The sequence below is a fragment of the Stegostoma tigrinum genome, chromosome X, assembly GCF_030684315.1.
Source record: "Stegostoma tigrinum isolate sSteTig4 chromosome X, sSteTig4.hap1, whole genome shotgun sequence".
NCBI lineage: Eukaryota > Metazoa > Chordata > Chondrichthyes > Orectolobiformes > Stegostomatidae > Stegostoma > Stegostoma tigrinum.
This window is the reverse complement of record NC_081404.1, coordinates 4,186,217-4,202,945: the sequence shown is the minus strand read 5'-3', so window position 1 is coordinate 4,202,945 and position 16,729 is coordinate 4,186,217. Positions and strand designations below refer to the sequence as shown.

The 16,729-nt window shown below is 47.2% G+C and overlaps 1 protein-coding gene across 2 annotated transcripts in view; it reads right to left on the bottom strand.

Annotated features, from left to right (window-relative positions):
- The window catches only part of LOC125448337 (general receptor for phosphoinositides 1-associated scaffold protein-like), a 39,670-nt gene that overhangs the window by 11,574 nt on the left and 11,367 nt on the right, over positions 1 to 16,729 (bottom strand). For both annotated transcript variants that reach the window (XM_048523595.2, XM_048523594.2), the window contains exons 2-6: positions 7,057 to 7,106; positions 5,605 to 5,659; positions 5,354 to 5,456; positions 2,986 to 3,079; positions 1,145 to 1,211 (exon numbers count right to left, since the gene is read on the bottom strand). In XM_048523595.2, the coding sequence (XP_048379552.1) occupies positions 1,145 to 1,211; positions 2,986 to 3,079; positions 5,354 to 5,456; positions 5,605 to 5,659; positions 7,057 to 7,097 (360 nt within the window). In that variant the 5' untranslated portion in view covers positions 7,098 to 7,106. The remainder of the gene's footprint in view (positions 1 to 1,144; positions 1,212 to 2,985; positions 3,080 to 5,353; positions 5,457 to 5,604; positions 5,660 to 7,056; positions 7,107 to 16,729) is intronic.

Below are 16,729 nucleotides of genomic sequence, written 5' to 3'. Positions count from 1 at the left end.
GTTCAGGAGCAAGTCCCCCCAAAAGAACCTGACACAACAATTTGCATTCCAATCGCGCCTTCCGCCAACCTCAGGGCATCCCAAACCACTTTACAGTCACTGAAATGCCACTGAAAGGTGTTCACTGTTGTAATACCAGCAACACAGCAACCAATTAGCGCAAACGGCAAGCCCCTATAAACAGCAATGAGGTAACAACCAGAAAATGTGTTTTGTGATCTGTATAAGAAAACAAAAAAGAAAGAACTGCAGAAGCTGGAAGTTAGAAACAAAAAAAAAACAAATTGCTGGAGAGATTCAGCAGGACTGGTAGCACCTATGGAGAGAGAAAGCAGAGTTAATGCTTTGGGTCCAGTGACTCTTCTTCAGAACCTGTTCCTGAAATGGACGTGAAATGTTAATTCTGCTTTCTCTCCACAGATGCTGCCAGACCTGCGGAGAGTTTTTTCCAGCATTTTCCACTTTTGGTTTTAACTTTTCCGTTTTGTTGGTTGAGGGACAAGTATTGGCCAGGACGCCGAGGGAAAATGTCCCCTGCTCTTCTCCAAATTGTGTTAATGGGATCCTTTTATAGCTATCAAAAAGCATGATGGGATCTCAGTTGAACATGGCATCCGAAAGACAGCATCACCGACAGAGCTGCCCTCCTTCAGCACTGCACTGGAGTGTCAGCCTGGATAATTGTTCTCTGGTTCCTGGGCTAAAACTGTCTGGTACTTCAAACCCTTAGCCCACTTGATCAAAGAATGAGGTCACGCACAGGAAGCCCAAGATGCAGTTGTACAAAACTCTGGTTAGACCCCACTTGGAGTACTGCGAGCATCGCACATTCGGAAGGATGGTTTGGCCCTGAAGAAAGTGCAGCACCAGTTTACAAGAATGATACCTGGATTTCAGCGGTTAAGTTATGAGGCGAGATTATACAAATGAGGCCTGTTTTCTCTAGAATTTAGAAGGGTAAAAGGGTGATCTGATCGAAGTCTTCAAGATAGTGACAGAGAAGATGAAGGTAAACTATTTCCATGGGTTGGGGACTCCAGGACCAGGGAAGCCTGAGTGTGTGAATTTTGCCCTTTCATTCGATGATCGTGGTCCCCTTTAAGTAAATGCTCCGAGGCCCAAAACACAGCAAGATGTCACTTACCTTCAGATACTGCAGTCTGGTTTCCAACTCAGCCCGCCTGATAGAGGTTCCATACACTGTCTCCAGCCTGTCAGTGTGGGAATGTATCAGTTAATGGACTTTTCAAAATGCATTTTCTCTTCGCCTTGACTTATCCTTTGGCAGCTTTTCCACTGACTATCTCAACACTGGCATTAACCCACCGTCTTCCTCTACATAATGCATTGCTTCCCAGTTCACTGCCAACTCTGTGCCATGACCAGCCATTGAAAGGCAAACAACGTGGTGAGATATCTCCCACTGTCCATTCGTCGCCAAGGGGACTCTCTCCCAGCTGACATGGCCTCCAGTGATCCCATGTGGCCAGGAAATTTGCCACGTGGCTCAAGCCAGTGGAGCCATGAGGCGTTTGGTTTCATAAAGGCGGTACCGAGGTACAGAGACCAGGTTCTTATTCTGTGTCAACTGATCCTGGCTCGTGTGGTGAGAAAGGATTGAATGCTCTGAAATTATATGCAGGAAAGACCAAAGAGCCAGGATCCAGTACTTTTTTAATAATCTGCTCATGAGGGCATTGCTGGCTGGACCAACATTTATTGCCTATCCCTAATTGCTCAGAGGGTAGTTAAGAATCAACCACATTGCAGTGGGCCTGGAGTCACATGTAGACCAGACTGGGTAAGGATGGCAGAAGCAACATAGTGGGGAGCTGGAGGAACACAGCAGGCCAGGCAGCACCAAAGGAGCTGGAAAGTTGACTTTTCGGGTTTCTTCTGAAGGCGGGTCCCCGACACAAAAGATCAACTTTCCTGCTCCTCTGGTGCTGCCTGGCTGGTTGTGCTCCTCCAGCTCCCCACTATGTTATCTCCGAGTCCAGCAGTTCTTGCTATCTCTGGGTAAGGACAGCAGTTTCTCCAGAGAACCAGATGAATTCTTCCCACCATCCACAATGGTTTCATGGCCATCATTAGACTCTTAATTCCAGACGCTTATTGAATTTAAATTCTACCATCTGCCATGGTGGGATTCGAACCTGGGTCCCCAGAGCATTACCTGGTTCTCTGGATGAGCAGTCCAGCAATAATACCATGAGGCCATCATGTCCCCTTGATTGATCATGATCTGGTTACATCTCCCGCCCCCTGTTGGAAAATGGATACGTACCAAAATTTGACGAGGAGCACAAAATAATGAGGCAGTGGCCCAGAGGTAATGTTCCTGAACTAACAATCCAGAACGCCAGGCTGTCAGTATGGGGATATGGGTTCTGTTCCCACCATGGCAAATGAATTCAACTTTTATTCAATAAACTGGAAGGGAAAGGGGAGTCAAATGATAACCATGTAAGCGTTGCTGACTGTCAGGCCATCTGGTTCACTAATATCCTTTAGGGAAGGAAACTGTCATCCTTATCTGGTCTGGCCTACAGACCCACAGCAATGTGGTTGACTCTTAACGACCCTCTGGGGAATTAGGGGTGGGCAATACCTGTTCAAGCCAGTCAGTGACACACACGTCTCGTGAATGAATTACTAAGAAGCTTGTGTTTAGGCCCATGTATGATAACGATTGCTTGAGGGCTGTCATGGAAACCAACCTCAGCAAGAATGAGTACAGTCAACAAAAGATGGAAGAGAAGAATACCAATTGTCAACACAAAATGTCATTTCAAAATTATGAGGAAAAGCGGTGTGACTCAGAACCAAACAGTAGAAACAGGGCACATCAAGAGTCGATTTGGGGGCCTGGAGGACTGGCCTTTTTCCACGCCCATGCGACCATTGAAATTCCACTGGTTGGGAAATAATTACGAGCCTGAGAAAGAACCCAAATATTGTGTCACCTTTTTTCCGTCAGATTACCTCAGGATATTTCCTGATGACTTGATGAGATCCACAATGTCTCGATGACGGAATCCAGACACAAGTGTCCCATTGATGCTGGCGATGGTGTCACCTGGAAACAAAATGCAGCTCCCGTGAGAACTAACGATCTATCGTTTGGAATTCTTGCCCGCTCAAAAAGCCCAAATGTCTTCAGGTGGGTCAAGTATTTTCTGCAAAGACAAGAAACCTGCACGAGGCTTGGAACATACTACAAAAGGACATTGTTTTGTTTTAGCCCAGCACAAATTAAACAAAAGAAGTGCTAAAAGTAACAGGACTGAATAATCGACATGTGGAAATGACATATCGACAGCCAAAACAGACAGACATCAAGGAAAATCTAAATTAAAATACTCAGCCTGAATGGACTATCAGTGCACACGTAACACTGACCCCTGCCCCCAACATTACTGTACTGTCAGTGTACAGGTACAACACTGACCCTGTCCCCAGCGTTACTGTACTGTCAGTGTACAGGTACAACACTGACCCTGTCCCCAGCGTTACTGTACTGTCAGTGTACAGGCACAACACTGACCCTGTCCCCAGCGTTACTGTACTGTCAGTGTACAGGCACAACACTGACCCTGTCCCCAGCGTTACTGTACTGTCAGTGTACAGGCACAACACTGACCCTGTCCCCAGCGTTACTGTACTGTCAGTGTACAGGCACAACACTGACCCTGTCCCCAGCGTTACTGTACTGTCAGTGTACAGGCACAACACTGACCCTGTCCCCAGCGTTACTGTACTGTCAGTGTACAGGCACAACACTGACCCTGTCCCCAGCGTTACTGTACTGTCAGTGTACAGGTACAACACTGACCCCTGCCCCCAGCGTTACTGTACTGTCAGTGTACAGGTACAACACTGACCCTGTCCCCAGCATTACTGTACTGTCAGTGTACAGGCACAACACTGACCCTGTCCCCAGCATTACTGTACTGTCAGTGTACAGGCACAACACTGACCCTGTCCCCAGCGTTACTGTACTGTCAGTGTACAGGCACAACACTGACCCTGTACCCAGCGTTACTGTACTGTCAGTGTACAGGCACAACACTGACCCTGTACCCAGCGTTACTGTACTGTCAGTGTACAGGTACAACACTGACCCTGTCCCCAGCGTTACTGTACTGTCAGTGTACAGGTACAACACTGACCCTGTCCCCAGCGTTACTGTACTGTCAGTGTACAGGCACAACACTGACCCTGTACCCAGCGTTACTGTACTGTCAGTGTACAGGCACAACACTGACCCTGTCCCCAGCATTACTGTACTGTCAGTGTACAGGTACAACAGCTGTTGCATGAACAGTGTTCCTGAACATCATGAACAGCTTTTCAGGAGCCACTGTTGAACATTTCATTTACAATGTTTCATTGCATGGCAGTATTATGACATTTTGCTGCTGAATGGTCATTGTGTGTGTGCATAGAGTCGGCTTTGAACCCGTCGTCTTCCAGCCTCAGTAACAAACTCCACCACCTGCAGCTGGTCACGGTCTCTGAGATGCTTTTTGGTTCCTTGGTTGTTTCACTTTTTACCCATCCCTAATTGCCCAGAGGGCAGTTAAGAGTCAACCACGTTGCTGTGGGTCTGGAGTCACATGTAGGCCAGACCAGACAAGGATGGCAGTTTCCTTCCCTAAAGGACATTAGTGAACCAGATGGGTTTTTCCTGACAATTGGCAGTGGATTCGTGGTCATCATTAGATTCTTAATTCCAGTTTTTTATTGAATTCAAATTCTACCGTCTACAATGGCGGGATTCCAATCCGGGTCCTCAGAACATTACCTGGGTCTTTGGTTTACTTGGCAACATGACGAAAACTCTTCACAATTCTCAAGGCGCCTATCAGATCCCCCTGTAACCTTCACTGCTCTGTGACAAATGAGCCCATCGTTTCCAGTCTCCATCTGTTCCAGTCATGTACTTATAGACCCTCCCTAAAGCCTTCATAGCACGTGGAGCCCTAACTTCAGACACTGTGCTCTCGCTGAGACCAAACTGGTTTATCGCAGCGACCCGTTTTCTTGAATCCCAGCAATGGCCAGAGGCCAAGAACATTTTAGTGACTTTGATGCGCGCATTATAAAACATAGTGGCCTGCAACTGCCTTGATTTAGCTACGAGGTGCCCCATCTGGGTAGGTCAGCTTTTCAACTACCTTGCTCCAGCAACGCTAATGCAGCAGTGCATCCGGGAGCCAGCTCAGCCAGGGGACGTCTCCAAAAAGCACCACCTCCATCGAGAAGAAAATATGTATGGCACAGCTTCAAATTGCGAGCTCAGACAGAAGCAGCGAGGAGAGCCACAAGTGAAGCAGGGCTTGTTCGTTACCTTGTCTCAGTCCTCCTAGCTCAGCTGGTGTGTTCTCCCGGACCCGACACACAAATGTGCACATTTCCATTGACTTCTCATCCCGATGATGCAGTCCATATGTCTGCAGGGAGAGCAAGAGAAAAACAAACATGCCTCCGATTAAAAACACAGGGAGGCAGCAGATGAACAAAAACTAAAGAGCTGATAGTGTAAAAGCAGGTTTTGGAGTCAGTTACAACAGGGGGCAGCGGGGAAAGGAAATCTTGTACCTGAATTTCAAATCCAAAGGCTTCACCATCTTGTTTCTCTAATGTAATAATCCTCCTGAAGAGAAAACAGCAGAAAATAATTGCCATTATCTAGAGATGGCTTTATTCTGCTCTCTTCTTCCCTCTCCAACCCTCCTGGTGGTCAGATGCAAAGAAAGTCGAAGCAAGAACTTACACTAGATTGCCCATGGTAGGCTGGTTAGTAAGGGGTAGACCACATGGGATCCAGAAGGAGTTAGCCAATTGGATACAGAGTTGGTTTGATGGTAGGAGGCAGGGGGTGGGATGAAGGGTTGGTGTTCACACTGCAGGCCTGTGACCAGTGGTGTGCCACATGGATCGCTGCTGGATCCACTGTCATTTATATAAATGATTTGGATGAGAATGTATGAGGCCTGGTTAGCACGTTTGCATGTGACGCTAAAACTAGTGGTATAGTGGACTATGAAGAAGGTTGTCTAAGAGTACAATGTGACCTTGATCAACTGGGCCAGTGGGCCAAGGAATGGCAGATGGAGTTTAATTCAGATAAATGCGAGGCTTTGCATTTTGGTAAGACAGACCAGGGCAGGACTTACACAGTTAATGGTAGAGTCCTGGGAAGTGTTGTCAGACAGGGAGACCTAGAGGAGCAGGTACATAGTTCCTTGAAAGTGGCTTCACAGGTAGACAGGGCGGTGAGGAAGGTGTTTGGTACGCTTGCCTTCTTTGGTCAGAGCATGGAGTACAGGAGTTGGGAGAGTCATGTTGCGCCTGTACAGGACATTGATTAGGCCATGTTTGAAATACTGCATGCAATTCCAGTCCCCTTCCCACAGGAAGGATGTTATTAAACTGGAAATGGTGCAGAAAAGATATACATAGATGTTGCTGAGGCTGGCGTGTTTGAGTTATGGGAGGCTGGATAAGCTGGGACTTTCTTCCCTGGAGGATTGGAGGCTGAGGGGTGACCTTATAGAGGTTTATAAAATCATGAGGGGCATGGATAAGGTGAATAGGCAAGGTATTTTCCCCCAGGGTAGGGGAATCCAAATCTAGAGGGGTATAGGTTTAAGGTGAGAAGGGAAAGAATTAAAAGGGAGCTAAAGGACAACTTTTTCACACAGAGGGTGGTGCGTGTATGGAATGAGCTGCCAGAGGAAGTGGTGGAGGCTGGTACAGTTACAGCATTTAAAAGGCATCTGGACAAGGACATGGATAGGAAGGGTTTAGAGGGAAATGGGCCTGATGGAGGCAAATTGGACTAGGTCAGAATGGGATATCTGGTCAGCATGGACAAGCTGTCCAAAGGGTCAGTTTCTGTGCTGTATGACCCATGACTCTTTCCCCCAGGGTGGGGACCTTGAGGACAATTGCACTCTTCCCCATGCTTCCCTTCAGCCTCCTCTGCCCAGCCAAGAAAGGGTGAAAGCCAAAGACAGAAGCTCACAAATACCGAAAAGCCCTTCGTACCTCTCATGGTCGGGAGAGTCCGTCAGCGTTTTCCATTTCATCAACGACCTCTGCAAGAAAGATCAAACAATTCAGATTTCAAAATAAAAGTTGGATCAGAATTCTCAATATGTTGGTAGGCTCTCTTTTGACCTTGTGAATGAGCGTCTCCAATGAAGATCAAGCTTGTGATCAAAAGGTTATGGCTATGAGATCTAGGGCACCAAATACATTGATTTAAAGTCCCTTTCCTTACTAACCAACTGTTCCCTTTTCTCAGTATTCCCCTCCCCTCGCCCAATAACCCAGTTCTTGCCAATAGAGCAGGGATTTGAGGATGGTCCAACCGGCCATGACCGGTTTGAATGGGCTGAATGGCATGCTTCTGCTCCAGATGGTTATGTAAAAGTTGGAGTGAATGGCATCCCACAGTGTCATCACAAAGTTCAAATTCAAATCGCATCAAAACTCACCTTTTTTCCAATTCACAGCATGAGGGCATCACTGACTAGACCAGCATTTATTGCCCATCCCTAGTTGCCCAAAGGGCATTTGAGAGTCAGTCACATTGCTGTGGTTCTAGAGTCATATGTAGGCCAGACCAGGTAAGGGTGGCGGGTTTCCTTTGTGAACTAGATGGTGTTTTGCAACAATCGACAATAGTTACGTTATCGCCATTAGGTTAGCTTTCGATTCCAGACATTTTTTGCTGAACAAACTGAATTCAAATGGTGCCATTTGTTACAGTAGAATCTCCTGATCGGCGTCCAGGTTCGGGGGAGGTGTCAGGAAACCAGGTTGCTGCCTGGAGATAGCCTCCTGCCAGCTGGAGAGCCAGCACTCCTGTCTGCCCAGGCTTCAGCTGTTACCCCAGGCCATCCTGTCAGCCCGCCAATAGTGCAGGTTCGAGATCCCTGTTGACCCTGGCATTGTGCATCTCAATCCCAGAAGAAAAATGCTGCCATTAGTGCCAGGATACGGTCAGTTGTGGATCAAAGTCACCAATATTTACGCACATAATAATAAAAAATGGAAAGGAAATGGGGAAGCATTATGTTCAGGCACCCCTCCGAGTTTGCTCCAGATGGAATCAGTAAGATCACTGTCATCCCACTCTCTCATTAGAGAGAGATGACGCACAGTGGGTTAACCTGAGGGTCACCACACCACAGGCAAGGGACAGGTTAAGAAGGAGAGTCCTTCAATGGTAACCCCAGCTAGTGTGGGGATTGAACCCACGCTGTTAGGATCATGCTGTATTGCAAAACCAGCCGATCAGCCAACTGACCCTCAGTAACTGAGTAATCCAGGGGATGAATCATTAAATCCTGGACCCTTTTGAGGGAAGGGTTGGTGACCTTACATGGGGTTAATACATCAAAGACAATAGCCGAAAGTCTCTAAGGCTGTCAAATCAGATCTCAGCCCTTATCTTTTCACAGGAAATTCTTTAGGTCCTTCGTCAGTTCAATGTGCTTCCTGGCCACGTCTCTGCTCTGGCTCAGAACTCTGAAGGGACACAATGCACAGTCAAACCCAGGGTTGGCTCGGTTTTGAAGGAATGTGATTGCAGTGTTCATCTTAGATCGCAATTTACACATAAAAAATTGATTGTTGCTTGTATTTGTGGAAATGAAATAAAATCTATATAAATTGCCACAAAACAATGTCATTTAATTACACAAATTTTATATAAAAAAGAGAGACAAAGTTAAGACAAGTGTCATTTTTTTTGTTTGTTGCGTGGCCTCTTGGCTTCATGAATCAGCCACTTCTGAAGCCCAGGGCCTACCCAACTGCCCAGGACCAGGGCCTCTCAATACTGCAGAGGACTGGGGGCTTGCTGAAACCACTGAGGACCAGGGGTTGGCGGTGGTGGGGGGTGGGAGTTGTGGGGGAGGTGGGGGTAGGGGTTGCCTGTCGAAACTGCCAAGGAGCAGAGCTGACTCTTGGCTGACAATGTGAGTGAGCAGGCTGCCCTCAGGATGGAGTCAGCAGTTCAGGCATTGGAATTAGCCCAGCCTGGGATCGCAGTCTGGGCCTTCTCCCTCCGACAGAAGGGCTGGGCAGGAGAATGTCAAGCCAAAGTCAGCATTGAGGCTGATCCTCCTTTTTGACTTGATTTATTATTGTCACAGGTCCTGAGATACAGTGAAAAGTATTGTTTTACATGCTAACAAGACAAATCCTACCTGGCATAAGTACATCAGGGTAGTAGGACAGAATGCAGAACATAGTGTTACAGATACAGAGAAGGTGCAGAGAAAGATCAACTCTATTATATGAGAGGTCCGTTCGTCAGTCTGACAACAATGGGGAAGAAGCTGTCCTTCAATCTGTTGGCACGTGTTTTCAAACTTTTGGATCTTTTGGCCGAAGGAAGAAAGTATAGCCGGGGTGGGAGGGGTCTTTGATTGTGTTGGCTAATTTCCCAAAGCAGCAGGAAATATAGATGGAGTCAACAGATGGAAGGCTGGTTTGTGTGATGGACTGGGATGTGTTCACCACTCTCTGGAGCTGCTTGTGGTCTTGGGAAGAGCAGTTACCACACCAAGCCTTGATGCATCCAGATAGGATGCTAAGATGCATCCATAAAAATTGGTGAGCATCTGTGTGGACCTGCCCAATCTCCTTAGCCTCCTGACAAAGTTGAGACATCGGTGTGTTTTCTTGACTGTAACGTCAACATGAATAGACCAGGATAGATCGTTGGTGGTATGTATTTCCAGGAACTTGAAGCTCTCAACCTGCCCGTCATTATTCGGATTTCCGTGTTAGAGAGTGGTGAGCTCAGAGGGGGCAGCTGGTACCTGTGGCATCAGGCAGCTTCTAAGTGTTGCCTGGCATCAAATTCTGCAGATGAGTCATTTCAGACTCAAACCATTAACTCCGTTTCTCTCTCTACAGATACTGAGTTTCTCCAGCAGTCTCAGGTGTTTCTTGCAGATCTCCAGCATCCATAGTATTTTGCTTTATTTATAGTGACGATGTTATTGGACTAATAATCTGGAGACCCAAACAAAAGATATAACAGCGACAGTTCAAATCCCACCATGGCAACTGAAGAATCCAAATTCAATGAATTAAATAAATCAGGGATTAAAAAGAAAATTTAGCAATAGAGTGCAAAACTCTTGGTCAAGTATCCCTTTCAAACACACGCATTTCTTTCTGTTCCCGACATCTAACAAGCAAAACTAAAATTCAAGACGCGAACACAATGTCTATTTGACTGTCCAACAGGCCCTGGGCAATGCCATTTTCCCTTGGTTGGCACATCATTGAGAAAAGGCACAGAGCCAAGATTGTGCTCCAGAAAGTGCATCAGCATCTTTCCCTGAGTTGGCACCTATTGAGGTCAGGGAGCACGGTGACTCAGTCAATGCCCAGTGTTGAGTGTATTTCATATTAGAGTTTCTTTATCTTAGTGTCTTGGGACACTGCAAACCGTTGATGTTTGACATCTAGAATATCAGTGTGGGTTTATTGCGGTGTCAGTGAGGCATTAGCTGAGTACTGTTTGTCCAGCTGGTACTGTGCTTGGGTACCAGCAGCTGGGCAAACATGAATGCGACACCTATACAAACAAGGCAAGTACGTTTTACAGCCATCCCCCCCACGGAGGCATCACTAGACAACAAGGAGGAGTAATCAGAGATGCAGAGCATCCAAAAGCCAACTCCCAGGACACTACACATGGGGCCCATTCACCTCTCAACCTGGCAGAGACCGCTCTGTTGCCCGAGATGCTAGACTATCCCAAAACCGGGAGACTGAGTTAATCCTCATTGAGGTATTTTCCTTTACGAGATGAGGGCTTTGTTGGCCAGGCCAGCATTATTGCCCATCACTAATTACCCAGAAGGTAGTTCAGAGTCAACCACAGGCTATCCATCTGGAGTCACAAGTAGGCCTGACCACATGAAGGTGGCAGATTTCCTTCCCTGAAGGGCAGTAGTGAACCAGACAGGTTTTTCCCCAACAATGGTCATCATTAGAGGCGCAATTCAAAATTTTTAATTGAATTCTGCTGCAATGGGCTTAGACCCCACATTTCCCCAGAACATTAGCTGAGTTTTTGGATTAATAGCCCAGCGATAATACCGCAAGGCCATCGCCTCCCCTTAATTTGTTGCTCAGCCCCTAGCTAGTGTGACCCATTGCAGTGCTTCCTAGTGCAGTCCTTGCTGAGAATTGTTAACTCAGAGCTGACAGGCCTGGTTGCCACATGTTCGTACCTGGCAACGCAGCGTTCCTAAACAGGGAAACGAAATGGCTGGTTTAATTCAGCACAGATCTTTCAGATATCCACGCAACCCCATTGCAGCTGCAGCAATAAATTGCCAGTCATCTTCAAAGGAAAGGGGAATGTAATTGCTGTTTATTTCAGTCACAGCATTCCAGTTAGATGGCGAGGAGCTTAGCATCAGGAAGAAAAACAAGCAACAGGCCCATCAGCAAGCCAAGGCCTTGGATTAACTCCTTTCAGTCTTGAGTCAGACTTCAGGCCTCAGGCTGAGGGAACTGTTGACGCTCGGCCTGTTGCTTTGATGTGCAGACTTGGATCCCTTGACCCGAGTCCCAGTCTCAGTGCAAGCTTTTCGCTTACTATCTTGTCACAGGCCTACTTTGTTCCCATTTTCTCAAGTTTAGCCACCCCCGCACTGGGCTGGGGAGAGGGGAGCTTTCCAGTGAATTAATTCACAGGGAGCCCCACCCCAATATTTCCAGAAAGGATGCTGAAGGTCTGAAAGATAACATTCCAAATCTTGTCTTGATGGCATCTTGCTTTTATACGACATCATTGCGCGTTCCAAGGTGTCCCACAGGCGTGGGCACTAAACAAAAATTGACACTGAAATGCTTAGGTAGACATAAGGACCAGACTATGGTTTTAAGGAGCACCTAAGCCAGGGAAAGTGAGACGGAAAGGTTTAGGGACGGAATTCCAGAGCCTGGAGCCTAGGTAGCTGAATGTTCTGAGGAAGGGTCACCGGACCCGAAATGTTTCTTCACAGATGCTGCTGAGCTTTTCCAGCAACTTCAGCTGAGGGTACAGCCTACCAGTGATGAAGTGATTAAAATCGGGGCATGTTAAAGAGGCTGATCTTCGAGGAGAGCAGAAATCTCAGAGGGTGGTGGGGTGGAGCAGATTACAAAGCCTGTGGGAGGGCTTTGAATCAAAAGTTGAGGACATTTGTCTAATGCATGTGTATGAAATCGCTCTTTCCGCTATTTTTAACAGAAGGAAGTTCTGCATGAAGGCAGCCAGTAAGAGGAACTTCTGAAGGCATTGAGCGCCCATGCAAATATTCCACTGAGCGGTTTCAATGTCACAGTCTTTGCACCACAACAATGCTTACAGCATTCTACAACAGCCCAGAGACATGGGAGTGAGCCTAGTTTCTAGCTTGTCTCTCTTTACTGTATTTTGACTCTGATGTTGGTAATGCTCTGTAGTGACATGGCTTTGCATCATTGGTAACATAGCTACCTTTTTGATTGGTCATGCAGAAGTTATTGCACTCTCAGTGAATTTCCATGGGGGCCAATGAAAATGTGTTGAGTCTGGATTGAGAGTTTGCTTGGCTCAGGCAGAGGTTGGTGGATAAGGCTCGCAGAGACTTCTGGTCCAACCACACAGTCTCTACTGCCAAAATGGAAGGGTCAATGGGAGTGCCCATTTCTCTCAAATAGCATGAAATCCAATGGTGATACCACACCCCGCTCCCCCCACCCCCACACCCGCCGGCATTGCTAAGTGAAACTACACAACAAGAAGCCGAGAGGTTGGGCCTGAAAGCTACGCTGAATGTGGTGGAGTTGGATCCAGGGGTGGCACAATGTGCCCCAGTGACCTGAGGATAGTATGGGCGCCAGCCAATGACTTTGCCAACCAAACAACTTCAGGTGTGCCATGCTTTAGATCACAGCTGTGGGTCAATGCCCTTCATCGCCCACTCACCTCTGGCACTGAAATCATCGCTAGCTAACTGATACGCCACTCTGGTATTTTGCTGTGCCAAACCAGCATACTCCCACAGGGCTGCTCTCTCTCAGAGAGGTGGTGGTTTAACCTGAGGGTCACCATACCTCAGGCAAGGGGAGAGGCTGAGTGACCATAGTAACCTCAGCTAGTGTAGGGATTGAGCCAACGCTATTCGCATCATTCTGCATCACAAGCCAGCAATCCAGGCAACTGAGCTACCCAACATGGAGTTTGCATGTCCTCCCCGTGCCTGTATGAGTTTCCTCTGGGTTCTCCAGTTTCCTCCCACAGTCCAAAGATGTGCACGCTAGGTGGATTGGCCGTGCTAAATTGCCCTTAGCGTTCAGGGATGTGCAAGCTGGGTGGGTTAGCCGTAGGTGGGAAATGCTGGGTTACAGGGATAGGATGAGTCCCGGTTGGGATGCCCTTCAGAGGCTCAATGGACTGGACGGCCTGCTTCCACACTGGAGGGGTTCTATGATTCTATAACTCGCACCCCATGCCAAAAGCACTCTGAAACTGACTGTGTTCTGTACTTATGTGAAATGAATAAATGCCTTCAAATGTATAATTAAAATAGATTAAATCACAAGCCGTGATTGCATATATTGGGATTAAAGGTACCAAACATTCCTGAGTTATCGTTGTGGTCTAAACAGCGGAAGGTTAATTACCTGGTTCTCAATATAAGCAGGTAAAGGAGCCCTTCCTATCCATTACCCTGCTAGGTGGATGAGACAATCAAAATGATCCGATTCCATACCCGAAAGATTCGAGATTTCTTCTTCAAGCCTTTCTGCAGATAAAGCATTTGTGCCTCAACAAAGCTCTTTGCCCCTCAAAGTTAGCAGTCACTTTCACTCAGCACATAGCAGATTTTATAGCATAGCAGCCAACAGCAAGGTCAGCTTCATACCCCTCTGCCAGTGTCATTCCACAGCATAAATGCCACCTCCTCCCACCCCTCCAGAAGGCAAGACCCCATAAAAATGCCCAATGCCAACTGGGCTTCCTGACCAAAAACTGACACTGAGGAGGACGGTAGAACAGAGGAACCAAATACTTGGTCAGAAGAGGCAGGGGAACGTCCTGAAAAGGAGAGTGGGGGAGGTTCAGGGAGCGAATGCCCCGAGTCTAGGACCTGGCCAGCTAAAGGCATGCCTACCATTGGCACAGCGATTAAAACGAGGGGGAAGAGAGGCTGGAATTAGAGGAGATTTTCAGAGGGTCATGAGGCTGGAGGAGGGTCGAGAGTTAAGGTAGGGTGCAGCCATGGAGGGATTTGAACAGCGGATGTGAGAATGTGAAAATGGAAATGTTGCCAATGTAGATCCGAGAGCAGAGAGCGAAAGGAACTTGGAATAAAAGTAAAGACAGACTCTCAAGTGTCATGTAGTTCACAGTGAGATATTGCATTTTGGTAAAGTGAACAAGGGCAGGACTTACAGTTAATGGTAGGGAGTTGGGTAGTGTTAGCGAACAGAGAGGCCTCGGGGTTCAGGTACAAAGTTCCTTGAAAGTGGTGTTACATATAGACAGGGTGGTTAAGAAGGCATTTAGCATGCTTGCCTTCATTGCTCAGTCTTTTGAGTGTGGGAGTTGGGACGTCAGGACGTCATATTGAGGTTGTACAGGATGTTGGTCAGGCCTCTTCTGGAGCACTGTGCCCAGTTCTGGTTGCCATGTTACAGGAAGGATGCTACTAAATAGGTTGACTGAGCTCAGACTTTTCTCTCTGGAGAGAAGGAGGAAGAGAGGTGACCTGATCGAGGTGTACAAGGTAATGAGAGGCATGGGTAGAGCCGATAGCCAGAGACTTTTCCCGAGGGCAGGATTGACTGCCACGAGGGGTCATAGTTTTAAGGTGTTAGGAGGAAGGTATAGAGGAGGCGTCAGAGGGAGGTTCTTCACGCAGAGAGTTGTGAGCACATGGAATAGTTTGCCAGTGGTAGTCGTGGAAGCGGAGTCATTAGTGACATTTAAGTGACTGCTGGACATGCACATGGACAGCAGTGAATTGAGGGGAATGTAGCTTAGGTTATGTTTGGATTAGGATTATTCCACGGCACAACATCTTGGGCTGAAGGGCCTGTACTGTGCTGTACTTTTCTATGTTCTATGTTCTAAATTGGAGAGGGTTCAGAGAAGATTTACCTGGATATTACTGGGATAGGAGTATCTCAGTTATAAGGAGAGGCTGGATAGACTGGGGACATTTTCCCTAGAGTGTTGGGAGGCTGAGGGCTGACTTTATAGAGGTTTTTAAAATCATGAGGGGCATGGATGGGGTGACTGGCCAAGGTCTTTTCCCCAGGGTGGGGGAGGTCAAAACTAGAGGGGCATAGGTTTAAGGTGAGAGGGGAGAGATTTTACAGGAACTTGTGGGGGAACTTTTTCTCACAGACAGTGGTTTTTGTGTGGAACGAGCTGCCAGAGGAAGAAATGGGTACACTTACAGCATTTAAAAGACATTTGGACAGGTACAGGGATAGGAAAGGTTGGAGCAATATGGGCCAAATGCAGGCAAATGGGGCTAGTTTAGTTTGGGATTATGGTCAGCATGGACAAGTTGGACTGAAGGGTCTGTTTCCATCTGTATGACTGTATGACTAGATGGGAGGACTGCACAGCAGTCGATACGAATATCACTGGTACCTGACCCAGTAAGAGGGAAATCTGAGCTTGGTCTACCTGGACAGCAATCATTTTTCCTTACAAACAGTTGAAATAAGGCAATGGGATGCACATATTGGGGAAGGTCATGAAATTAAAGCCTCATAGCTGACTGTGAGCCAATGGCCCTTGCCCTAATGGGATGAGAAGAGCCTATAAAGGTTTTTAAAAGATTGCTAACACACTCAGCAGCCCCGTTGCCCCGCTGAATGTCATCACTGAATGGTTGAAAGCGAGGGAAAGATTTATAATATCATATAAGTTGTCGTTTCTGGTTTCCATTAAGTTTTTATTTTCACTGGCACTAGTTTGAAGTCAGCACATGAAAGCACTTTCCCCTCTTGAAAAACCAACTGAGAGTCAACGCAATTTCCTCATGCCTTGTTATCCAGACAAAACTCCCCCCGCCCCACGCACATACACACACACCTCCCCCAGATGTGCAATTCCGCCCACACCCTTCTGGTTAAATTGACCAAATGCATTTCCTTTCTGATTTCTATCATGGTTAGATCTGTCTGCATACCCTTACTCTCCAAACACTACTAACCATTGCAGGGCAACTTTCCATTTCTCGCAATCTTGTAGCCAGTCTTGCTGACTGTTGAAATCATCAGGGACCACTTTTTACTTTTTAAGTCCCATTTGTAGCAAACAAGAAAATGTAGACCGTGCCTTGATTCATATCACATGAAAGCAAGAGGTGGAAAAATGAAGAACCCAGCGCAAATACACGGCCTCTCCCAAGTGCATGTCATCGCAAATGCTGTTGCAGTATGGGAGTGTTGCATGGGGAATGGGAGCATGGATTTAATGGTCTCACTAGGGCAGTTCCTTCCAGTGGTGTCATGTGGCACTGAGCTGAATCCCAACTCTGTGGGTAGATGGCTGGGTTAGGATGGTATCTTTTGGGTTGGGCGGCATGGTAACTCAGTGGTTACCACTACTGCCTCACAGTGCCAGGGACTCAGTTTCAATTCCAGCCTCGGGTGACCGTGTGGAGTTTGCACATTCTCCCCGTGTCTATGACGG